This window comes from Globicephala melas, chromosome 1 (assembly GCF_963455315.2).
Source record: "Globicephala melas chromosome 1, mGloMel1.2, whole genome shotgun sequence".
NCBI lineage: Eukaryota > Metazoa > Chordata > Mammalia > Artiodactyla > Delphinidae > Globicephala > Globicephala melas.
The window spans coordinates 50,261,473-50,288,684 of NC_083314.1; the positions used below are offsets into that span (position 1 = coordinate 50,261,473).

The 27,212-nt window shown below is 36.4% G+C and overlaps 1 protein-coding gene across 3 annotated transcripts in view; it reads right to left on the reverse strand.

Annotated features, from left to right (window-relative positions):
* Positions 1-27,212, reverse strand: part of TDRD5 (tudor domain containing 5) — an 89,614-nt gene that overhangs the window by 17,517 nt on the left and 44,885 nt on the right. For 2 of the 3 annotated variants that reach the window (XM_060285832.1, XM_060285839.1), the window contains exons 6-12: positions 25,043-25,196; positions 22,861-23,033; positions 21,154-21,374; positions 18,642-18,854; positions 18,000-18,066; positions 6,875-7,075; positions 6,217-6,375 (exon numbers count right to left, since the gene is read on the reverse strand). In XM_060285832.1, the coding sequence (XP_060141815.1) occupies positions 6,217-6,375; positions 6,875-7,075; positions 18,000-18,066; positions 18,642-18,854; positions 21,154-21,374; positions 22,861-23,033; positions 25,043-25,196 (1,188 nt within the window). Of the gene's footprint in view, positions 1-3,795; positions 3,961-6,216; positions 6,376-6,874; positions 7,076-17,999; positions 18,067-18,641; positions 18,855-21,153; positions 21,375-22,860; positions 23,034-25,042; positions 25,197-27,212 lie in introns of all 3 variants that reach the window. The other variant, XM_060285831.1, reaches the window with a different exon arrangement.

Genomic DNA, 27,212 nt, shown 5'->3' on the forward strand with positions numbered 1-27,212 from the left:
ACTTGAATTATACTGTGTGAAAATAGCCAATTTCAAAAGGTTACATACTATATGATTTTACATAGCATTTTTTTGTGTGTGTGTGGTACGCGGGCCTCCCACTGCTGTGGCCTCTCCCATTGTGGAGCACAGGCTCCGGACGTGCAGGCTCAGCGGCCATGGCTCACGGGCCCAGCTGCTCCGCGGTACGTGGGATCCTCCCAGACCGGGGCACAAACCCACGTCCCCTGCATCAGCAGGCGGACGCTCAACCACTGCACCACCAGGGAAGCCCTTACATAGCATTTTTAAATGACAAAATTTTATAAATGGAGAACCAATTAGTGGGGAGAGGGGTGGTGGGAGGGAGTGGGTGGATGGATATAAATGGGGCAACACAGGGACCCTCGTGATGACAGAATTATCAGTATCTTGACTGTGCTGTTGCATACATGAACCTGCATGTGTTAATACTGTAGAGAACTAAATATACATACACACACGCACACACACACACACAAATAAGTACAAGTAAAACTGGAGAAATCTGAACAAGATTGGTGGATTGCATCAATGTCAATATCCTGATCGTGACACTGTACTACAATTTTGTAAAATGTGACCACTGGGGGAAGTGGGTAAAGATTACATGAGATCTTTCTGTATTATTCCCTATAGCCGCACATGAATCTTTTAGTTACCACAATAGAAATGTCAATTAAAAAATAAACAAGAAATAAAACTAATTCAACATTATCTTTTCCAGAAAACAGAAAAGGAAGAAATGCCTCTAGACTCATTTTATGAGGCCAGCATTACCCTGGTACTAAAACCATACAAAGATAGTACAAGAAAACTACAGGCCAATATCCTTCATGGAAATAGACATAACAATATTCAACAAAACATTAGCAAATGGAATCCATGGTGTATAAAAAGAATAATACACCATGACCAAATGAGGTTTATCCCAGGAAAGGCCAGTTTAATCCAATATTTAAAGATCAATTAATGTAATATACCATATTAATGCAATAAAGGAGAAAACATGATATCAACATATGCAAAAAAATCATTTAACAAAATTCACATCCATGCATGCATGATAAAACTTTTCATCAGGATAACAAAGACATCCTCTCTCACAACTCCTGTTCAACATCGTGTCTGAAATTCTAGCCAGTCCAATAATAAGGCAGGAAGGAAGATAAAGACACATAGATTGGAAAGGAAAAAATAAAGCTGTCCCAATTAGCAGACAACACTATTGTCTATGTAGAAAATCCCAAAGAAATCTACAAAACACCTCCTAGAACTAATAAATGAATTTAGCTAGTTCACACCATACAAGGTTGAAACACAAAAATCAATTTCTACATACTAACAATGAAAATATAGAAACTGAAATAAAAAGATATCATTTATAATTGCTCCCAAAGTAAATTAAATAATTAGGTAAGTATTACCTAAGTTAGCTTAATCTTTGTTAGCTTTAAATACCTAAAGATAAAACATGTTCTGTATATTAAAAACTGTAACACCTTGATAAAGGAATAAAAGAAAACCTAAATAAATATATATACTGTGCTCACAGATTAAAGATGTTAATTCTCCTCAAATTTACCTACAGATTTAATGCAATTCCAATAAAAATCCCAGATACAGATAAGTTGATTCTAAAATTTAAATGGAAAGGAAAAGGAACCATAATATTAAAAATAATTTTGAAAAAGAGTAAAGTAGGAAGAATCATACTACCTAATTTTAATAGGTATGAATCTACAGTAATCAAGACAGTATGCTACTGGCAAAGAAAGAGACAGATCAATGGAGCAAAATAAAGTCTAGGAATAGTCTCACACAAATATGGACATTTGATTTTTGGAAGGTCTACAAAGACAATTCAATGGAGAAAGCATAGTCTTCTCAACAAATAGCACTAGAACAATTAGACATCCATATGCAATAAAATGAAACTTAACCTAAATCTCACACCTTATAGTAAAATTAAGTCAAGATGTCTTGACACTGAAAACACTGTACATAAAAGAAAAAAACCTGATAAACTGAACTTTCTCAAAATTAAAAACCTTTCCTGTATGAAAGGCACCATTAGGAGAATGAAGTTACAAGTGGGAGAAAATATTTGAAAATCGCAAAACTGACAAAGGGCTATCCAGAACATATCCAGAACAAAAACCCAACAGTAAGAAAGAAAAAAAACAATAAAAAAATGGGCAAAAGACTTTAATAGGCATTTCACCAAGAAATACATGTGGATGGCAAATAAGCACTTGGTAAGATGGTCAGCATCACAGTCATTAGGGAAATGCAGAGTAAAACCACACTGGGATACTACTACACACCTATGAGAATGGCTAAAAATAAAAATTACTGACAATATCAAGTGCTGATAAGATATGGAGCAACTGGAACTCACACACTGCTGGTGGGAATGCAAAATGGTATACCCAGTCTGGAAAACAGTTTGACCACATAAACCAGCAATCCTACTCCTGATTATGTTTATAAAAAAACCTGTACACAAATATTTATAGAAGCTCTATTCATAATTACCAAAACCTGAAATAACCAAAATGTCCTTCAGTGCATGAACGGATATACAAACTGTGGTACATCCATACAATAAAATACTACTCATCATCAAAAGAAATGAACTATTGACACATGCAACAATTTGGATGAAGGTACTATGCTGAATCAAAGAAATCCCTATTGGGAAGTTACATACTGTATGATTCCACTTATACGATAGTTCTGAAAAGGTAAAACTACAGTGACAGAAAACATAAATGGTTGCTAGGGCGTTAGGGATTTGGGGAGATGTAATTATAAAGGGGTAGCACCAGGGAGCTTTTTCAGATGATGGAAGCATTCTGCATCCTGATTGTGGGGGTGGTTACATAAATCTATACGTGTATTGATAGGACAGTACTCTGTATACAAAGTCAATTGTGTACTGTATGTTGATTTAAAGAGAAAGAAATATTAACACCAGAGAAAATAAAAGTTATGCAGGAAAGGAAAATTTGCCATAACATACTACTTGGCTGTAAATAGCATTTACAGAGTCATAGCAATAAAATATTGAATGGTGATCTAATGGAAAGTTTGATATAACTATATTAGTAAGATGATGGTGGGGGAACAGAAAGGATATTTTTGTGGTGGGGGAGAAGGGATGAAAGAGAACTAAACCCTCATCTCTAGTAGGAAGAAGGGCATACATACTTAAAACTGAAGAATCAGGAAATAACATAAGCATGCTATTTAATGAAAGAAATCGAGGTAAATTCCAAAAAAAGCAGCTAAAAGAGATGAAAATGGTTGCTCGGTGAAATAGGAAATGTAGGGGAAGGGGTTATAGGGAACTCTAAGCTGTGTGTACACAAACATTTGTTTGTTTTTTTTAAAGCTGTGAATACATAAACATTTGATTAAAATAAAGTATATCCTTCAAAAAAGTTGTCAACATTTTTCCTGATGGGTTTTCTTAATACCGTTTCTCAATACTAGTTTCCATTCACTGCATAATTCTTGAAGACTGTCCAGAGAGATGGGATAGTAAAACACATCGAAGTCAAATAATGGCGTTTCTTTTTTCGTGATCAAGGCTATATTGCTGCAACTTTGGTCTTGGTGACTGTTGAAGAATTTGTAATTCATCTGTGGGAGATGCTCTGATGGCACTGGAGCAGTAGGGTTTAAAGAGCTATGTTATTCCAGTACCCTTCACTTATGAATTAATTACATTACATTAATTACATTAAAAAAAACTATCTTCCCTTCTCCTACCTCATTTTCTTCCTTCAGATCTTGTAGCTCGGAGATGGAACACTTTGGATCGTCTTCACAGCTCTTCTCTTGGGTTTTCAAAGAACTGAATTCAGAATCCTTTAACGGCTGCTTTGAGGTGATTGACTTAAGGTGACTGAAAGCCTTTTCATCATTAATATGTTGCTAGTAGATAGGAAAGAGAAATTATTTTATTTTCTATACTATTTCTAAAATCTACTTGCCTATAAATTCTGAGGGGAATTTTTTGCTATGGTTCATGCATATGCCGTATTATTTTCTAACTTTATGCATGACCCTAGGTCTTCCCATCCTACTAAACTAGTTCAGGCCGAAAAACATTTATGGAGTACAGATTACGTAATGTGTACATGGTAGCTCTGTGGATATAAAGATGAATGCAACAGGTCTCAGCTCTAAAGGAACTCAAAATATAGCAATGAAGACACACAATCAGATAATCACAGCACAACCTTCAGTGTACAGCCAACACAGAGATATGACCAAAATATCACTGGGGAAGGAGGATGTCTGCGAATTAAAGGAGATAACACAAATTGTTAGGATGCCTAAAAGAAGAGTAGGAATTACAGGGAACTCGGTGTATAGAGGTAGGTGTATGTGTGTGTATCTGTGTGTGTAGCATATGGGAGTCTTGATATGTTAAAATATAGGCTGGGATAGGATAGAGGAGCTTTGGACCTTATCTTTTTTCAGAAAAGATGGCCTTATTTCATTTTCAGGACTGAACTATGATTATTTAAAGACATCAAACAGTGATGATAAGATATTCTAAAAACTTTTAAGGTTGAATTCAACTCACTATTTAAGAATCAGGAAATATAACTGTTCTAATCAAGTAATAACTAGCAAAAATTCAGGTTTCAGAAAGCCAAACAAGCCCAATTAATTTTAACTAATTTTATTTTATTATTATTTTTTAATAAATTTATTTATTTATTTTTGGCTGCATTGGGTCTTCGTTGGCTGCATTGGGTCTTCACTGCTGTGCATGGGCTTTCTCTAGTTGTGGCGAGTGGAGGCTACCGTTCGTAGCAGTGTGTGGGCTCCTCATTGCGGTGGCTTCTCTTGTTGTGGAGCATGGGCTCCAGGCGCACGGGCTTCAGTAGTTGTTGCGCACGGGCTCAGTAGTTGTGGCTCGTGGGCTCTAGAGTGCAGGCTCAGTAGTTGTGGCGCATGGGCTTAGTTGCTCTGTGGCATGTGGGATCTTCCCGGACCAGGGCTCAAACCCGTGTCCCCTGCATTGGCAGTTGGATTCCTAACCACTGTGCCACCAGGGAAGTCCACTAATTTTAAACTAAAATGAAATCTAAAATGTTGACATCATTTTAAACATGCAGCAGTAAACATTCATACATATTTTTCAGAGTAGGTTAATCTCTCAGTAGTCAAATGGCCTTTTAAAAAATTTTTTTATTGAAATATAGTTGATTTACAATGTTGTGCTAGTTTCAGGTGTATAGCAAAGTAGCCTTTCCTTTTTATCTTTTCTAATAGTAAAAGTCCGCTAAAAAAATAACATCATCCCTATAATTTAAAAAGTCAGATATATAAAACATACTTACATAAAATAATATTTTCATATTTTATTCAAAGAAAAAAGCTTTGCTGTGTCCAAAAAAATAAATTTTGGGCTCTCAAAGTGAACCCAATCTATATTCTTAGCCCAGTATTTGTTGCCATGAGGAATATGAGACTCAGAGGACATGTCTATTTATCTGCTCATTTGTTGAAAAATCATTTAACTTATTACTTACTAATGTGCTTCACTTTACTTATATCTAAAATAGGGATCTTAAAGCACCAATCTGGTAAAGTGGTTGTGAAGATTAAATTAACTAGTACATGCAAGTACTTAGAACAGTGCCTGCCGTGCAGTATGAGTTCAATAAGTGTCGGTTATTTTTTTTTTATTATTGGTACTGTGGGATGGAATAATACATAATATTATTATTACTGTGGGTAGGAGTTGCCACAAGGTTTACAGAGAAAGTAAGAAATGAGAATACTTCAAGAAGAATCTAAGGAGTGTAGAGGGAAGAACAGCATTTGGGTCAGTGCAGGTAAGGTCACAACTGCAGCAAGGCAGCAGTGGAATTCAGTGTATGAGAGAAATCATACAGGAAAAGCATGGCTGAAGTAAAGGTTTAAACCAGCAAATGATGAGAGACAAGATAACTGTTAAGATTACTGCATAGTTTCCAAACTCTCCTAGGTTAGGAATGCCTCAGTTTTGTCATCAGTAAAATAAGGTTAATTATAGTCACTACATCACAGGGATTTTATAAGTATTAAATAATATATTTAAAGTGCCTTTTATAGTGTTTGGCATATAGTAAGTACTCATTAAGTATTAACAATAATAAAAAGAATATGATGATGTTTGCAAAAACCTCTTACCGTGGTATATAATTCTCTCTCTTTTGATTGTGGATTTATCTCTCGATCTTCATTAAAATAGTGCTGCTGGGAAGGAAAACCCAGTTCTGTCAGGACAATGTCCTCTGGCCCTACACTGGATTTAGTGTATAAAGTTAAAGGGTTGAGGTCTCTGAAACCCTAGGATTAAAAAAATACGAAGGAAATTTAGTTTCTCAGAGAAAAAGTGAAAAAGTTAGCACTTCATAATTTTCAAATGTTGTGGAAATGCATTATCTTCTAAAATTTAAGTCAGATTTTTTTCTATAGTGATAGTTTTTGCTAGCCACAAAAATTATCAACATCAATATTAATGAAAATGTAGACACTGCTATCAATAATTACAAAATAAGAGACTGTTGCACTTCTCTAAGAAAACTTCAGAAAATTAAATAATTGGGGGTAAGACAGAATCCTCAATCAATTATTTAAAATAAAAGTATATTCTAAAGGAAAATAAGGCAAACGTAGTTTTTTGTGATCATGTGAAAATTAAGAAAGTGCTCTGCATTAAGAAGGCAGGAATCTCACAGATATCGCTAAAGAATAAATCAAATAACCTTCAGTATTAAATTCTCTTATACCTTAAACTGTTGAGATTAAATACAATACATTACAAAATACATCCAGACTGCTCCACCTTAGAAGGAACATTTTCTTGGCATACAATAGCATGGCCCTCTGTTCTCAAGACATGATGGAAATAGATGTCTTCATGTGAGGACGTATCACACAGAAAAATGTTAAGGATTCCATCTACATATTCATCCACTACCCCCACTAATGGCTTCAAACCACACAACTTCTGGAACTGCAAAATAGCTCCGGATGTCCAATGTTCCTGAAACACAAACAAGATATGAGATTCAGATGACAGATGCAAACATGAATTATAAAAAACATATACAAAAATGAATTCCTAATGAACTAGAGATTTTAGTGGGAAAATCAAAGCATGAAAATACTAAAATAACACATTTGAGGATATTTATGATTTGGGGATGAGAAAAGTCAGAATAAAGGAAAAATGATGAAAATGGGATAATGGGAAAAAATTTATTTTAATGTGATGAAAAACTTTCATGTTTGGAAATGTTTGAGTTAGATTATTGGAACAACCCTCCTACAGAAACTAAATATTCTAGATAAAATATTTTTTAAATATGTCCCCAAAGCATCAAAGAACTGACAAAAGTGTAACAAATTATCAGGCCAAAATTAAAGGGAAAGTGGGAACTATTTTTGCCTTCAGGGTATGTGCTAATCCAGGCAAATCTTCACTTCGGTTTTGATGGTCTCACAGGTCAAAGAGGACAGAAATCAAAGCCAGTAACCACCCCGAGAAGGGAGTCCCTAGGGGTTCATGCTCAGGATAAGGAGGAAAAGAAATAAACTAGCCTTCACATGGATTTGCAGCTCAATTTTCACATCACCTGGGTGATACAAAAATCCTCAGGTTGTTCATTTAAATTAACATGGCTCCAGACTGGTTGTACTGCTAGATACCTGGCAGAAGCGAATGTAAATCTCTCTGGAGGTAGGCAATCTCAATCTGTATTCAACCATTTTTACAAAAATTTTTAAAAGTCAATGAGCAGTACACAGACAAAGATAAAAAGCATATAAAGAGACAATGAATCACAAGGAAGAACAAAGAGAAACAACATAACTAATACAAAACCTCAAAAACTTTAGATATTTGAATTTCCAGATGAATTATAAAAGAACTAACATACTATGCTTAAAATAAAAAAACAAAATTAATTTGAAAGCTTCTGCGGAGACCTGCAATCTATTTAAAATTGATCTAGCAGAATTAAAGAACCAAGAGAACTTTTAGAAAGTAACAATATAATAACCAAAATTAATAACTTAATAGGTTTATTCAATAGCAGATTAGGTAGAATTAAAGAGTGTATCAGTAAAGTGGAAGGTGATTTGGAAAAGTTACCCAGAATGCAACACAGAAGACAGAAATATGTAACATACAGAAGAGAGGTTAAAAGATATGGAAGGTAAATTGAGAAGGTTTAACATACTTTTAATTATTCTAGAAAAAGAGAGGCAGAAACAGAGAGAGAGAGAGGGAATATAAATATGAATATGGGGAAATGACAATAATTGAAGAGATAATGGCTGGGAATTAGCCAGATTTAATGAAAAGTAACAATGCACAGATAAAAAGTCCAATGTACCACAAAGTAGGATAAATAAGAATAAATCCACACATAATCATATTAAAACTGAAGAACACGGTTTTCAGACTTCAGAAACATGTTAGAGTGGAAAAACTACCTTTGTCTTCCCCTTTCAATCTACATTCAATGAAACATCCACAACTCAACAAAGGTGTCTCCGCCCAACACAATAGGGCACTGGAGAATTCCACACATCTACACACCCAAAGCTGGGTGTACTGGAACGCACAGTGGGGGCAAGGGAACCTCAGAGCCCGTGCCTGCAATCCTGGCCCTCCAACTGAGGCAGCGGAGCCCATAGCTTCAGAGAACCCAGTAGCAGCAGGGAAGGTGGTGCACACACTGTGGCCACCTGACCACTCCCGGCACCCATGACCACAGGCAAGTGGGGAGCAGCGGCAGTGGGGCCCGCGACCCTGTCCCTCCAGCATCTGAGGCGCCCATGACCCCTCCTCCCATCCCCCTTCCCCCACAGAAGATCCTGTGTCTCAAGGGATCCCAGACACAAGGAAAGAGCCAACCGTCCTGGTGACGACAGCGGCTCTGGCAGAAGCATGGCAGCAACGACCCTGGTGGCACAAAAAGCAACAAAGAAGGCATAGAGCCACACCTATTACAGGGTAGGTGGAGGCTGAAAAGTGCTAACTCTCAAATATGACCAGAGGCAGCTCAAGGAAGAGAAACCGAAAACTTGTGTGATGGTGCCACCTACCGGAGGGAATTTAACTCCTAACCTGTCATTTAATATTAAATGCACTGGCTCAAGAACACTTCATCAAACAACATGAAGGGCCACAGTGACATGGTACCACAAAAAGACAATGACAATTCTCCAGAAACCAAAGTTATGGAATGTTCCAATTTAACTGATAGCGAATGCAAAATAGCTGTTGTGAAGAAATTCAATAAGCTAAAAGAAAACTCAGAAAGGCAGTTTAATGAGCTCAGGAATAAAATGAATGAACAGAAGGAATACTTTACCGAAGACACTGAAACTTTAAAAAAGCACCAAATAGAAATTCTGGAGCTGAAGAACTCAATAAATGAGATGAAGAATACATTAGTCTGGGACTAGAGCAGACCATATGGAAGAGAAAATTAGTGAGCTTGAAGACAGAAATCTAGAAATGATACAAGTAGAAGAGGAAAGGGAAGATATTTAAAATGAGGAAATCCTACAAGAGCTCTCCAACTCTTTAAGGACAGGCAACATTAGGATAATGAGTATCCCAGAAGGAGAACAGAGGGAAAAGACAGCAGAGAGATTATTTAAAGAAATAATACAAACCTGGGGAAGAAACTGGATATACAAGCCCATGAAGCTAAGAGAATATCTAATTACCCCTATGCAAAAAGACCTCCTCCAAGACATAATATTAAAATTGTCAAAAGTCAATGACAAAGAATTTTAAAGGCAGCCAGGGAAAAAAGAATGGTGACCTACAAAGGAGCCCCCATTAGGCTACCAGTAGATTCTCAGCAGAAACGCTACAGGCCAGGAGGGAGTGGAATGACATTCTCAAAATACTAAAAGATAAAAACTGTCAGCCATGAATACCCTATTTCAGCAAAGTTATCATTCAGATATGAAGGAGAAACAAAGACTTTCCCAGACCAACAAAAGCTGAAGGAGTTCATCAACACTAGACCTGCCTTACAAAACATGTTGAAAGGAGCTCTTCAACCAGAAAAAAAAATGGCAAAAATACAAAAAACTTTGAGCAAAGTAATAACAAGACAGAACTGGAAAACTGCAACTCTCTATCAGAATAGATTTTTAAACACTTTATTAATAAATAGTATAAAATCTAAAGGGAGAAAAACAAATATAGCTCTCTTAGTTTGATAACAACTCACAACATAAAAAGGGGTAATTTAAGAGAACAAAAACAAATTTTATAGGGGAAGAGGAAAAGGACGGCACTTGTATAGGTAAATGAATATAAGATGCTATCAGCAGAAAATGGACTATTTTAATTGACATGTCTCATACAAACTTCAGGGTAAACACAGAACATAAAAATAGAGCAGAGACACAAAAAACAGCAAAAGAGGAAGCTAAGAAAAGTATCTTAGAAAACCACCAAACCAAAATGGCAGACAGAAACACAAGGAAAAAGAAACAATGGGGGAAAAAAAAAGAAACAATGGGAGAGTTAAAGCAACCAGAAAACAAAAGCTAAGAAGCCAACATCCAACTATCAATAATTGCCCTAAATGTAAATACACTAAATTCACCAATCAAAAGACACAGAGTGGCTGGATGGATTACAAAGCAAGACCCAACTAAATGTTCCCTCCAGGAGACTCATCTCAGCTCTAAATACAAACATAGGCTCAAAGTGAAGGGATGGAAGATGATTCTCCAAGAAAACAGCAGTCAAAAGAAAGTAGATATAGCCATACTCATATCAGGCAAAATAAACTTCAAATCAGAAAAGGTAACAAGAGACAAATGGACAGTATAATAAAGGGGAAAACACATCAAGGAGACGTAACAGCGATTAATATATTTGCACCTAATATAGGAGCACCAAAATATATAAAACAATTATTGACAGACCTAAAGAGAGAAATTGGCAGCAACATGTAATAGTAGAGGACTTTAATAACACTCCACTTACATCTATAGATAGATCATCCAGACAGAAAGTCAACAAGGAAACACTGGCCTTAAATGAAACAACAGACAAGATGAATTTGATAGATTTGTACAGAACATTCATTCCACCCAAATGCAGTAGACTATACATTCTTCTCAAGTGCACATGAAACTTTCTCAAGGATAAACCATATGTTGGGATGCAAAACAAGTCTCACTAAATTTAAGAAGATTGAAATCATATCAAGTATCTTCTCTGATCACAATGGAATGAAATTAGAAATCAACTACAAGAAGAAAACTAGAAAAGTCACAAATACATGGAAACTGAGCAACATGCTACTGAACAACTATTGGGTCAATGAAGGAATCAAAGAAGAAATAAAAAATTACCTGAAGACAAATGAAAATGAAAATACAACATACCAAAATCTATGGGATGCAGCAAAAACATTACAAAGAGGGAAGTTTATAGCAATATAGACCTACCCTTAAGAAACAAGAAAAATCTCAAACAATCTAACCTTACAGCTAAAGAAACTAAAAACAGAAAAACAAAGGGCAAAGTTAGTAGAATGAAGGAAATAATAAAGATCAGAGCAGAAATACATAAAATAGAGAGTAAAAGGACAGTAGAAAAGATCAATGAACTAAGTGCTGGTTCTTCAAAAACATGAACAAAATTTGACAAACCGTTAGCTAGACTCACTAAGAAAAAAGAGAGAAGGTCCTGATAAATAAAATCAAACAAAAGGCAGAAATAACAACAGATATCACATAAATATAAGATTGTAAAAGAATATTATGAACAGCTATATACCAACAAATTAGACAGTCTAGAAGAAATGAACAAATTCTTAGAATCATACAAACTTCCAAGACTGAATCAGGAAGAAATAGAGAATCCGAATAGACTGATCACTAGCACAGAGACTGAAACAGTAATCAAAAGCTCCCAAAAAAACAAAAGTCCAGGACCAGAAAGCTCCACAGGTAAATTCTACCAAACAGTCATAGAAGATTTAATACCTATCCTTTTCAAAGTATTCTATAAAACTGAAGAGAAGGGAACATTTCCTAACTCATTTTAAGAGGCCAACATCACCCTGATACCAAAAGCAGACAAAGACAACACAAAAAAAGAAAATTCAGGCCACTATCTCTAATGAACATAGATGCAAAATCCTCAACAAAATATTAGCAAACTGAATTCAACAGTACATCAAAAAGATCATACTCCATGATTAAGTGGGATTTATTCCATACAAGAATGGTTCAATTTTCACAAATCAATCAATGTGATACACCACATTAACAAAATGAAGGATAAAAGCCATATGATCATCTCACTGGATGCAGAAAAGGCATTTGACAAGATTCAAAGCCCATTTATGATAAAAACTCTCAATAAAGAGGATACAGAAGGGACATATCCTCAACACAGTAAGGGCCACATATAACAAACCCCCAGCTAACATCACACTCAAAGGAAAAAAATTGAAAGCTATTCCCCTAAGATGAGGAACAAGACCAGGATGCCCGTTCTCGCCACTTTTATTCAACACAGTGTTGGAAGTCCTAGTCAGAGCAATCAGGCAAGAAAAAGAAATAAAAGGCATCCAAATTGGAAAGGAAGGGGTAAAACTGTCACTATTTGCAGATGACATGATTTTATATAGAGAAAACCCTGAAGACTCCATCAAAAAACTCTTAGAAATAATAAATGAGTAAAGTAACAGGATACAAAATCAATATATAAAAATTTGTTGCATTTCTATATGCTAACAATGACCTAGCAGAAAGAGAAATTAAGAAAATCCCATTTGCAATTGCAACAAAATAAAACATTTAGGAATAAATTTAACCAAAGAGGTGCAAGATCTGTATATTGAAAACTATAGGGACTTCCCTGGTGGTGCAGTGGTTAAGAATCCACCTGCCAATGCAGGAGACACAGGTTTGATCCCTGGTCCAGGAAGATCCCACATGCCGCAGAACGGCTGGGCCCGTGGGCCATGGCCGCTGAGCCTGCGCATCCGGAGCCTGTGCTCCACAACGGGAGAGGCCACAACAGCGAGAGGCCCGCGTACCGCAAAAAAAAAAAAAAAAAGGGCAGAGGAACAGAATAGACATTTTTCCAAAGAAGACATACGTATGGTCAACAGGTACATGAAAAGATGCTCAACATCACTAATTACTATGGAAATGCAAAACAAAACCATAATAAGATAGCACCTCACACCTGTCAGAATGGCTATTATCAAAAAGGCAAGAAATAAGTGGTGACAAGGATGTGGAGAAAAAGGGAAACCTGTTGGTGGGAATGTAAACTGGTACCTCCACTATGGAAGACAGTACGGAGAGTCCTCAAAAAATTAAGATTAGAACTATCATATGATCCAGCTATCCCACTTCTGGGTATTTATTCAAAGAATATGAAAACACTGATCTGAAAACATATCTCAACCCCCATGTTCTTTGGCATTATTTACAATAGCCAAGATATGGAAACAACTGAAGTGCCCATCAACAGACGAATGGTAAAGAAGATGTGGTATATATGTACATAATGGAATACTGCTCAGCTTTAAATATGTATATATAAATGTCTTGCCATTTGCAACAACATGGATGGAACTTGAGCATTTTATGCTAAGTAAAATAAGTCAGATAGAGAAAGAGAACTACCACATGATACCACTGATGTGGAGTATCAAAAAAAACCGAATAAACAAACAAACAAAAATAAAATAATGTACAAACCAAACCAAACAAAAACAAATACATATATATGGAGAACACAGTAGTGATTACCAGAGGGGAAGGGGAAGCGGGGAGGGCAAAATGGGTAAAGGGGGTCAGGCCAACTACGGTTACAGATGGAAAATAAATTTTTGGTAGTGAACACGTGGTAGGGTATCCAGAAGTAGAAATATAATGTTGTACACGTGAAACTTATATAATGTTATAAATCAACATTACCTCAATTACAAATAAATAATTTTGTTTCCTAAAGAGTAAATTTACAAGTTTCAATTTCATTAGCAGATAGTTTTAATGCCATCCTGAAATTGTTAAAAGCATAGTATCCTTTGAAAAAATATCCTAGGGCTTCCCTGGTGGCACAGTGGTTAAGAATGTGCCTGCCAATGCAGGGGACACGGGTTCAAGCCCTGGTCCTTTAAGATCCCACATGATGTGGAGCAACTAAGCCTGTGTACCACAACTACTGATCCTGCGCTTGAGAGCCCGTGAGCCACTGAGGCTGCATGCCACAGCTACTGAAGGCCGCGCGCCTAGAGCCTGTGCTCTGTAACAAGAGAAGCCACCGCAATGAGAAGCCTGCGCACCGCAACAAAGAGTAGCCCCTGCTCGCCACAGCTAGAGAAAGCCCGTGCACAGCAACAAAGACCCAAAGCAGCCAAAAATAAATAAATAAATACATAAATTTATAAAAAAGAAAGAAAGAAGAGATATCCTGGATTATTGAGGTCTTTCTTCTATACAGATAGCAAATATCTATAAAAATCTATCCTGCTTTTTAAAAAAGCTGAAGAACACAAGTAACAAATACAAAATTTTAAAAACAGCCTCAGAGAAAAAGGATATTGCCTTCAAAGGAACATCCATTAGATGGACAGCTGGCTTAAATATCATAAGGGAAACCAGAAGCCAGTGTAATGATACCTTCCACGTAATGAAGATAGTAACTACCAACCTAGAATTCTATACCTACTGAACATATCTTTCAAGAATAAGCACAAAATGATATTTTCAGGTGAACATAACTGAGTTTGCCATCAATAAACCCTCACAAAATGAAATCCTAAAAGATACAGTTCAAATAGAAAGAAAATGTTCCCAGAGGGTTTGAGCAGCAAGACTGAAGAGCTAAGAGACTGAGAAATACGTGACTAAATCTAAATGGATTTGTTATTATTATATGCAGTTATTTTCTTGAGAGGTTAAAAACAATAATGTTAATTACAAAACAAAAATAGATCAGAAGAGGACATTAAAGAAATTCGTGTTCTAATGTCCTTGTATTGCTACACACATATGCTGTACTTCCTAATCACTGAAATAACATAGTGGAATGATTAAAAACCTCTTCAAAATAAGGCGTACAAGGTGAGAAAAATAATAGGTAAGCCAGTGACTTTTCACTAGGGCCACTGGGTTCTCTCCAGTGCTTGCGAAGTTTAGCTGTCATCTAAGGATTTGGGCAGATTTTATATCCGTACAATGATTTTGGAACGCACCCATTCTATGGCTCCCTCCCTTTAAGTATTACACCCTAACTTCTAGCTGTTTTGCTATTCCCAAACAATGTCCTCTAATCCTGCAAGCCAGCAAGGCTGTAGACTGGGGAGTGACCTCAGGAAAGAAGCTGAAAAATTCCTGACTCACCTATTGCGGTTTGACTTCCAAGGGTAGACTTCTACTTTTCTGCCTGCTTTAGATTTTGTATATGAGAGTATTAGCTCACCAAACCAGAAAAAAGATATAGAAATAAAGACATGAATGAGATACATTCAGTTAAAAAAATTTATTGAGCACCTACCATGCACCAAACATTGATCTAGGCACTGGAGATACAGTGGTAAATATGACAGACAATATCCCTGATCTCAGGAATTACAATGTTGTATGTGAACAAACAATTAAAATAATACCAGATAGTGTTATAAAGATAAAACAAGGGACTTCCCTGGTGGTCTAGTGGTTAAGAATCTGTCTTGCAATGCAGGGGATGCCAGTTCGATCCCTGGTTGGGGCACAAAGATCCCACATGCCATGGGGCAGAAAGCCCGTGCACCACAACTACTGAGTCCATGTGCTCTGGAGTCCGTGAGCCAAAACTAGAGAGCCCATGTGCCACAACTACTGAGCCCGCACATTCTGGAGCCCATGCACCACAACTAGAGAGCCCGCGTACTGCAACTAATGAGCCTACACACTCTGGCGCCCGCACGCCACAACTAGAGAGAAGCCCACACACTGCAACAAAGAGCCCGTGTGCCTCAACTAAAGATCGCGCATGCCACAACTAAGACCTGATGCAGCCAATAAAGAAAGAAAGAAAGAAATATTAATGGTACAGATGAACCTATTTGCAGGGCAGACATAGAGAATGCACGGGTGGACACAGTGGGCAAAGGGGAGGGTGGGATGAATTGGGATATTAATTTTGACATACATACACTACTATGTGTAAAATAGATAGCTAGTGGGAACCTGTTGTATAACACAGGGAGCTCAGCCCGGTGCTCTGTGATGGCCTAGGTGGGTGGGATGGGTGGAGGAGGGAGGTCCACGAGGGAGGGGATGTGTGTATTCTTATGGCTGATTCACTTCACTGTGCGACAGAAACTAGCACAACACTGTAAAGCAATTATAGTCCAATTAAAATAAATAAACATTTTTTTTTTTTTAAAAAAGATAAAACAAAATGATGATGAATGACTGAAGAGGAAGAGTGCACTTTAAATTGACTGGTCAAGGAAGTCCTTCTTGGGGAAATAACATTTGGGCTTAAATTTGAACGACAAGAAGGAGTCAACCATGAGAATTCTTTGAATAAGTTATTTCAGTGACCAGCATGGGCAAAAGCCCTAAGGCCAGAAGCAGTTTAGGAAGGAAATTGCAAAGAAAACGAAAAAGGGAAGCCACCTGGCTGATATGAGAGTAACGGACATTGGCTATGAGTGGGTCACAAATTTAGCCCTGACCTCCCTGATGGAAGTACTAAAAAGAAACCTAGTCAGGGCTAAAATGCACCCTAGAAAACAATGCTGAGTAGTGACTCGCACAAAAACCATACTTTGCATAATTATTTATAATACTCAAAAATCAGAAGTGGACTGAATTAGTCTAACAATAAAGGGACAGTTAAACAGGCTACAATGCACGTTTAGCTAATATATTACTTATGTACCTATTAAAATTGAGAACTATAACATGTAAATGTATTTATGCTATAATGTTGAGTGGAAAATGGAATATAAAATAATATGATTACTATTTTATATAAGCCTAAAAACCCTACAAAACCCTCATCCCCAACATCCAATAAACTGAACTGAAAAACTCATATCAAATTTCTAAATTGAATGCATTTGAATGGTGGCATTACAGATAATGTTTTTTCTTCTTCTTTTCTCTTTATTGTGCTTTTCAGATTAAAAAAAAGTAAGGAATAATCCACGTATATGTTAGCAACTGATAAGTTATTTAGGTTAAACAGACAAATATGGTGTAATAAATGTGTATGGCATGTATAATTAAGAGTTCTGAGGGAAAAACATAAAATTAGGTGCATAACTATAGCTACATAAACCAATGTATCTATATGGATGAAAATGCCTCCTGCTCCATCCCACTCCAATCATCTCCCACCACTAGAGAATTCTTTAAAAAACATATATCTGGTTGTGGCAGTTCCCTTTAGTCGCTCCCCAGTCTGGACATTGCGTCCAGACTCCTGCACATGGCTATGGGTCTCCTCCTTAGTTTACTGTCTACTTCTCTGACATCATTTGCCATGCACCAATTCCAGCACATCCTCTATTATGCAGCCAAACAGAACCACTTAAAACTCCTCATATTTGAGATATTTCATGCTGCTCTCCCTTTGCCTGAAACGCCTTTCTTTTCTTGTCTGTCCAGTTGTAGAACTAATCTTCCTTCAAAGTTTCATGCAAATGCCACCTCTAGTATGGGGCCTTCTCTGATTACCCCGAGCAGAGACGAGCGCTCTTCCTTTTGCATTTCTACCACACGCTGCAAAATTTTCTAGCAAATATGACACAGCACTATTATTTTTGTCTACGTGCCTATCTTTCATACTGTCTACAATGATTTCTTTGAGGGCTCATTCTATGTTTTATTTTTGTATTCTGAGAACCTAGAATTGTTCTTGGCATCAAATGTTTGCTGATTAAACAGGAAACAAGCAAACATACCTCTACTGGTCTCACCCAAGCCAAAGAACAGGGGATAGCCTGAGCTGGAAGCCTGGTGTAGCAGCACCTGCAACAGATAATCAAATATATGAATAGTTAATCATATTTCAAAACTGCATTTTATGGAATCTCTTATCCACTCCTTGATTTAAGCTTTTCACACCATTTCAGAGTATTTTACTCATGCATTTTAAAATTAATGTCTTACACTTTAAAGTAACCTAAGAAATACACTTGTAAAAACATAATAGTCCTTGAAAACCATGCAATTAAAATATAGGTAGGATATGTATAACTGAAAATAAATAAAATATAGGTAGGAACAGTTCAACCTTCATGCTATATAAATGCAACTCTTTGCATGACCCAAAGAATGATTTTCTTAACATAAGATTGAAATTTAGTCTCATGGTTCATTCAGATTCACGGTCATGTGAAAGAAGACGTGAGAGATTATAATCCAACTGTGATTATAATGACCAAATGACCATTTGCCAAACCTGCACTAAGATGAAAGGGGGTGGAATGGAGGGTAGGATGGAGGGAGAGAGGCAGGAGAAAAGGAAGAGAGATCCTAAGCCCACAGAGTTTCAGCATTACAGCTCAAAACTTAAGTTGTCCTTATTCAGTTTATTAACTCACTTGAGGAACCTCAGGGAGGACTTCTGAACAGTTCCAATATTTCCAAAGTCTGGATAGAACACTTCAACTTCCTGTTTCCCAAGAATTCGATGGATAATGACCCGATACCACCACTTATCCTCAGAAATCCTTACACAACAGAGACGTCCCGGTTGGATAAAATACTCTGGCATGGCATATCGATCAGAAACCAGCTGATTAGAATAACAGCGCCTGCGGAATTCCATAATACACAGAAACCCATAGGGAAAGAAAAAATTAAAGATCATTTTTATTGATGTATCAAGAGCAGCAATGTCTTGGCAAAAAGCAAAGAAAAAAACCCTCACTTTTTCTGATTTGGTAATGCTTATTATTAATACCAATTAATTTTCTTTTTCTTGTCCAAATCCCTTCTCTTTATCAACAAACTTCTTCCAATAGAAACTTACTAAGTGATTATTATGTAACATTATGCCAGGTGTTCTTGGGTGGTAGGTGAGTATATAATGTGGTAAAGTTAGAAAAAAACTTTTGGAGAGATACAAAGTAAATTATTCTTGTATGTGGCACCAATGTAAAAATCAGACATTTGTTGTACATGAATAAATCTAAAGTAACTGAAAATGTAAACATTTTACATAGTGTTTACTAACAAAGGACATGATTTTTCACTAGAGAAAAGATAATTTAGAGCAGTAGCTCTCTAAGTGTAGTTCACAAATCCCTGGGACCCTGATACCCTTTCAAAAAGTTCCTAAGATCAAAGCTATTTTAATATTTTAGTATTATTATGAAAATAGTTATTTGCCCTTTTCACTATGTTAATATTTGCAATGATGCTGTAAAAGCAAGGGTGGGTAAAATTCCCGGTGCCTTTGCTAAATCAAGGCAGTGGCATCCAACTATACTAGTAAACATTTATTTTTCACTGCCATGCATTCACATTAAATAAAAAAGAAAGAAAAAAGAGGCTACTTTCACTTAAGAGTATCCTTGATAGGGTTTCCCTCGTGGCGCAGTGGTTGGGAGTCCGCCTGCCAATGCAGGGGACGTGGGTTCGTGCCCCGGTCCGGGAGGATCCCACGTGCCATGGAGCGGCTGGGCCCGTGGGCCATGGCCACTGGGCCTGCACGTCCGGAGCCTGTGTGCCATGGCGGGAGGGGCCGCAGCGGTGAGAGGCCCGCGTGCCGAAAAAAAATAAAAATAAAAAAAATAAGAATGTCCTTGATAAAGCAATAAAAATTATTAAGTTTATTAAATCTCAACCACTGACTATCTTTTCAATATTCTCTGTAACAAAATGCAAGTACAAGTAAAATACTTCCCAAGTTGTCTTAATGAAAGGCACTTTTGCATTTCAGTTGTGAACTGAATGAGCTGCTTTTTGTGTGTGTGTATAGATTTATTTTTACTTGGAAGATGAACTAGACACTATTTTCATGGAATACCATTTTTGCTTGAAAGGCCACTCACAAACTATGTTTATTCAGACTTGCATATTTGCCACACATTTTCTCAAAAATGAAGCAAGCTTGCCACTTCAAGGAAAACATTGACAGTATTTATTGTCAATGATAAAATTCAAAAGCTTTCAAATGAAAATTAGGATTTTGGCAACGCTGCATCCACCACCATAAACATGACAGCTTCCTAATACTTAATACTTTTCTGATGCAATCAGTGATACTATTAATGAATGTGATTTTTTAAAGATATATTGTGTGATGAAACATGTCAACATCCGGAAGATCTATATAACTCAGTGAACCAGTATTTTCCAAAAGACCAACACATGATGTTTTAAAATCGTAGATGGTGGTAAAATTCAGGACCAGTTCCATTGAGTCCACACTGAGAAGTTCCCTACGCTTACTCTAATGTTAAGCTACTGCTGTCTTGAAATTCTTAATACTTTTTAAACAAGGAGTCTTACATTTTAATTTTGGACTGGAGCCTGCAATTACCTAGCTAGTCCTGGATCCATTCAAAGTGCAAAGGCAGAAAATGTATTTTAACATAGTAGAGTTTGAAAAGTTCAAATTCCACACTGAAACTAACTTCAAGAAACTACCACTTGTCAAGTTTCAGTGCACTATCAAAGAGTATTCACAATTTTCTGAAAAGGCTATTAAAATACTCCTTTTCCCAATTATGTATCTGTCAGAGGCCAGATGTTTTCATGTACTTCCACCAAAATAAAGTATTTCAAGAAATTAAAGACAGAAGCAGATACTGAAATCCAACTTTCTTCTAGTATGCCAGATATTAGAGATCTGCAAAAATGTAAAAGAGTGCACTATTGTAATTTTCATAAAAGTTATTTTTCATAAAATGTTATTTATATTCAGAAAAATGAATTTATCGTTATTTTTAAACAATATTTTTTACAGTTTTAATTTCTATATGATAAATATTGATAAACAAAAGTTCTCTTCGGTCCTTAATTTTTAAGAGCCCTGAGACCAAAATGTTTGAGAACTGACTTAGAATGAGATACATGAAAAATACATTGAAAACAACAGATTCCTACCGCATTTCAATCATCATGTCTTCAAGTAACTCTGATGAATCCCTGCTATAGATTCGGATGTAGAATTGACTAGGAGAGATGATACACTCCACAAAGACCCCCATGAGGGTACTGGTACCTAATGGGGGTAGTTTGCATAATTTCTTGTCCCGTACAGCATCAGGTGGGATATCATGATTTGCCATTGCCAAGTTGAGCTGTGATTTCTTAATTTCTACTTGCTACAAGTTAAAAAAAATCAAAGAAACCACTATAAATCTTTGAGTAACATTTCAAACTCTATGACAACGTTTCTTAAAATATATTTCATGAGTCACCTTTATCAGAATCACCTGGCAAATAATAAAAATGAAAATTCTTAGGCTTTAGCCCAGACTCACTCACTAGAAGTGAGGCCCAAAATTATGCCTTTAAAAAAATTCCCTAGGTGATCCTTACCTACATTAAAATATTAAAAGTACTGTCTTACGATATTAGGTAAAGAGTGAAAAGTGTGTCACACAACTGCCATATATAAAATTGAAAACATCGTACTTCAAATACTTAGGCTGAACTAAGAGTCTCATCCTACCCAGTTCTACCAACAAAGGCAACTTTAAAGAATGGATTAAATTTCAGGGCTTCCCTGGTGGCACAGTGGTTAAGAATTTGCCTGCCATTGCAGGGGACACGGGTTCGAGCCCTGGTCTGGGAAGATCTAACATGCCATGGAGCAACTAAGCCCTTGTGCCACAACTAATACTCAAAATTTTTAAGTACTTTATACTTTTAAGGCTTAATACTGAACCTGCGCTCTAGAGCCTGTGAGCCACAACTATTGAGCCCACGGTGCCACAACTACTGAAGCCCGCGTGCCTAGAGCCCGTGCTCCGCAACAAGAAAAGCCACTGCAAGGAGAAGCCCGCGCACTGCGACGAAAAGTAGCCCCCACTCGCCGCAACTAGAGAAAGCCCGCACGCAGTGACGAAGACCCAACACAGCCAAAAATAAATAAATTTATTTTAAAAAAAGAATGGATTAAATTTCAGACTAGTCTTCCGATCAAAAATACGGTTTCTCAAACACTCTCATTCTCAAATATATTATTTTCCTTCAGGCCTTTCTACTGTCCTCTAGAAAATATAACAGGCTCTCCAAACAAAATGTTTTCCTTCCATGAAAGAAGCCAGGTGTAAAGGGCAGAAGGCAAGAAGAGTAAGCAATTAATTCCTTAGTAACTACAAAATAAGTAATAGGAGATGAGAATACAAAAAGGGAGAAGTGTGTGTGGAGATATAATAAAGGAGAAAAACAATAAAAGCACCCTCTAACTGAGGCTAGGTGCAGGGGCAACCTGCAGCAGTGCTGAGGCATCCAGCTACAATAGAGCTCCTCAATTCTTCCCTCAAAAGTCCTGGAGGGTTGTGAAGCCTACTGAAACACATGGACAGAGAATCAGCAATGTTATCCTGAAACAACTGTTAAATCTTCGAAGACAACTGAAAAGCCTGAAATGAGACTCAAGGAAAGCTAGTTATACAAAAGGCTGAAAACCAGAATAAATGCTGCATAAGGCGACTTCAGACCAAAGTTCTGGTCTAGCCTAAGAAATCATACATCTAGAAATAAGACCTTTCTCAAACAGCATTTTTGTCTAAAGAAACATTCATTCAGTTACTTTCCATAATGCTGAATCTCCAGGGCACACAGCCATCAAACCTTACTCACCAGCTGTAAAGGCTTTACCACCAGATTAGGCTTCTTGCAAATCTTCTCTTCTGGCTCTTTGTGGTTTTCTGAAGGGCAATCCTGTGTAGTCTCCTTGATAACAGTAGTAGACAGCGAATTTCTAGGGGGACTGGACACACAAGCTTTGGCTTCTATTTTCTTATCTGATTGAACTAAACATGAATTTCTGACTGATGACACAGCTCCATCTGAAATGACCAATAGCGGAGCCTATGTATATCTATTAAAATAATTTGGAAACTGTTAATAAGCACATTCTATGTGCCAGGCACTGGACAGATAATGAGAGATGAGAGATATGAACCTGTCTTTGCAGACCTTTCAGTATGGAGAGATGTAACAGAAGTTCCAGATGGGAACAAATCTTACGTTATTTATGTTGGGGGGGGCAAGTCTGATAAGGTTTTTTTTAACTTTGGTGAAAGGTTTTATTTTACAACATCCTGATTTCAATTTATTTCTTGTTCAGCTTTAGCTGTGAACATTCATTTGTTGCTTAATGTACAACGTATGTGACTACTTAATAGTCCATAATACAATGCCTTAATTTTTAGGGAATTCCCAAACCAATCACATATTTTGACCATACAATCATACAAATTTACACGTGTATGATGATTATAGGAGGCTGACACATTAAAACAGACCCCAGATAGACATAAAACCATAGTGGCTCCTAAAGAAATAAACTAGTAACTGTACAAAGATGTAGGTACAAGAATATTTATCACTGTATTTTTTATAATGATAAAAAAATGGATACTCTCTACATGTCCATTGACAGGAGACTGGTTAAATAAACTATAATACGTTACATAAAATAATTATATGTAGTCAAAAAGGAAGAAATAAACTTGTATATGCTGTTATAGAAAATTACCTCTATGAAGTATAAAAAGCAAGGACTTATATAATGTTTATACAATACTGTTTTGTGGAAGAAAATTATACATATGATAAATAATTATAGAGAAGAGGTCCAGAAAAAAACACTAAAACTATCACTGCTAGTTACTACCTCTGCATTGCTGGAATTGTTTAAACAAGCAAATACTGCTTTTGTAATTTTTTTCTAAGTGCAGCTAGGCTCACATATACATTTTAAAAAGTCTGGAAGGCTATATAAAAATTCTAATGGCAGTTTTGGTGGGAGTAAAATGTAGAGAAATATTCACTTTCAACTTTTTACTCATCTGTGCTATCTGAATTTTTTAGAATGAATGTAAGTTATTTTAATCAGAAAAATCAACAAAGATACATTTACATTTTGTAAAAAAAAAACCCACAGCTGTCCACTTTAGCCACTTGTAGAAACTTATAAAAATATAAGTATCATACTGTACTATAGATGGCAAGACATTACCATTATGGGAACTGAGGAAAGAGTATATGGGATCTCTCTGTGTTCGTTCTTAATAACTGAAAGTGAACCTACAATAACCTCAATAAAAATTTCAAAAGAAAAAAACCACTAAGCCAAACAAAAACAAAAGTCAAGTGCCCTAAATGCAATGTGATATCCTGGAGTAGATCCAGAAACAGAAAAAGAACAAAACTGATAAAATCGGAATAGCCTCTGGAGTTTAGTAAATAGCAGTGTACCAATGTTAATTTCTTAGTTTTGATAAACATATCATGGTAACGTAAGATGTTAAAATTAGGGGGAAACTGGATGAAGGGCATATGAGAACTCTGTACTATCTTTGCAACTTTTCTATAAACCTAAAATTATCTCAAAATAAAATGTTGTTTTTTTTAAATTACAACTGCTGAGTCTCAGCGCACACCCATTTATTCTGAACGTCCATATATTTCTAAGAACCTCCATATATTTCTAAAAAGAGTTAAGAACCACTGAACTATCTAGAGCTTCCCCCTCAGAACACCATTTCAGAAAATTTATTTCTTCAGAATTATTAAAAAATCTGGACAATGAAGAAAGTAAACTTAAAAAACTCAGATTTTAATACAGTAACCTCATTGCAACATATATCACCAGAAAGGAGGTCATTATATACAAAACATTTCCAAGGCTAATGTGTGATCTGTTTGGTTGATGTGGTTACAATAACGCCTATTTACATAACCAGTGCTTTCTTTTTCCTTGTTCTTATAGAGACAATTAAAAATCAGGTTTGCATCATATTGTAATTCAACTCACCAGGTGGTAGAGGCTTCATATCAGCATCAAACACCAGCAAGTCTTGTTCTCCTTCCCTGAACTCAACATGGAGAATGTCACTAAGAGCTCCAACAAGCTCGGTCACATTTAAGAAGCCCAGATTTTTGGGTGAAAGTTGCTCTTTAAAAATTACCTGTCACCAAAGCAAAACCAAAGACCAAAAAAAAAAACAAAACAAGAATATAACATATACAGATGCCCATGGACAATGCTTTAATTTGGACTTAACCAAACTAAATTTGTAAGGGTGAGTTAACTCAGGCATTACAACAAACCCTTGCTTCCATGCAAGTATAATACAAACCAAGAGACCTATAATCCCTCACCATAAACTTCTAGGCCAACTTCAAGTTCCTTTTACAGCATATGTTAAATTGAAAAGAAAATTAAGGGACATTTTTACCTCTCATTTTACACAATGTCTGATTATAAAGCAAAAAGTCTTTTTTAAAAAAGAGGGGAACACACAAAATACAAAAATCATAATAAAACTTGATATTTCTCTATTTTCAGAGAAAGAGTATTCACTACTACCACTTTCCACATGCAATAAAATACTATTTTTAAACATTTCCTTAAAATTTTTGTTTATTATTTCACCCTGGAAGTTGGGATAAATAGGCAGGTGTCTATGTATTTCCTATAACTGTCTGATTTTCTCGCCTTGGAAAAGAAGAACTATACCAAATACAGATAGAAGAGAATATATATAAGATAGATAACAAGTATGTTTGGTTTAAACTGCACAGTGAATTGGTAAGTTTGCCCTTGTTAATAAAGACGTCCCATTAAAATGTCTGAATTCTTAAACTTTTGTCTCCATAACCAAGGTAAAGCAGTAGAGCTAACCGTAGTTCTTGCTCTCTTCCTCTTGACTAGGTGTTAGTAGGAAATAAATCCCTGCTCTGACTTAATCACCTTGGGGAAGACCAACAGGAACACAGAGGGCAAACAGTTCTAAAGGATTGACCCTTGACAAAGGGTGGGATTTCTGCAGTGCATACTTCTTGTTGGTGTAGTAATGTTCTGAGACCCAACTCAACTCTTTATTGACTTCTCCCAGGACACTTGTAAAAATGGGGCCCAGCGTCAGTCAAGTCACGGTTTAAAGGGTCATTAGTATCACATCTATAGCCAATCACAGATATCCCAAGAGAGAAAGAACTGGTAGAGGACAGAAGAAGGGTGGTGGTGAGTTAGATTTGGTACTTCTACTTACTTCCTTGTACATTACACATTATGGCTTCTTTTCTTTTTATGTTCATTAGTCTAATGGTTTCTTTACCTTCTCGGTAAGTGCCCAGTACTATGAATGTGCAATTCAGCTGCACACATGACTAGGTTGGGAAGGATTCTTTTTAATGTAAGTTATCAATTTTTTGAATAAGTGATATTCAGAAGTTTTGAAAAGGTACACAGCAAAAACTTAGTCTCCAGCCCACTCCCATCCCTCAGTTGACCAGGAGATCACCTCCTTGGAGGTAACCATTACTACTAGTTTCTTATGCAAACCATCACCAGCAGATTCTTGTGAAACTTTCCAGAAACTGTCAAAACTTGAACATGCATCATGCTTCAACATAATAGATTACACCTGTTGTATTTTTTATGAATTAATACGGAGGTAATTCCAAATCCTTATATGAAACACAGTTGAGTAATCTTATCTCAGAAGCAGTTTCTTTTAGTAAGTTAGTTTGGTCCATCCATTGATATGTCAAATACACTGCCCTAGGTCCTTTGTTATGCTATCTTCTTAATATACTCCCAACCATAAGCAAGAAAGTAATTGGTGTGTATTTCTACTCCCACTCTCTTACTTCTCTTCCATCTCCAATCCATTCTGGTTGTTTTATTTTTTCCTTAGAGTTTATATTTATGCCTTCAAATATATGTATATATCCTATTACATGATTTCATTTCCTCATGGAGTAGATTTTGTAGATGATACACTCATAGTGCAAACACTTTATTTTCTGCAAATTGGCAGCTGGACCCAGCGGCTTGATCAGACTCATGCTCCACCCCTATGACAAGACTATTGGTGATGCCATGTTCTAAAAAGAGGCACATATAATGTCTGGTTGTCTTTTTTTTTTCTTCTTGGTGTTGTTAGGAGCCATTACTGGTCGATGCGTGATCTACTATT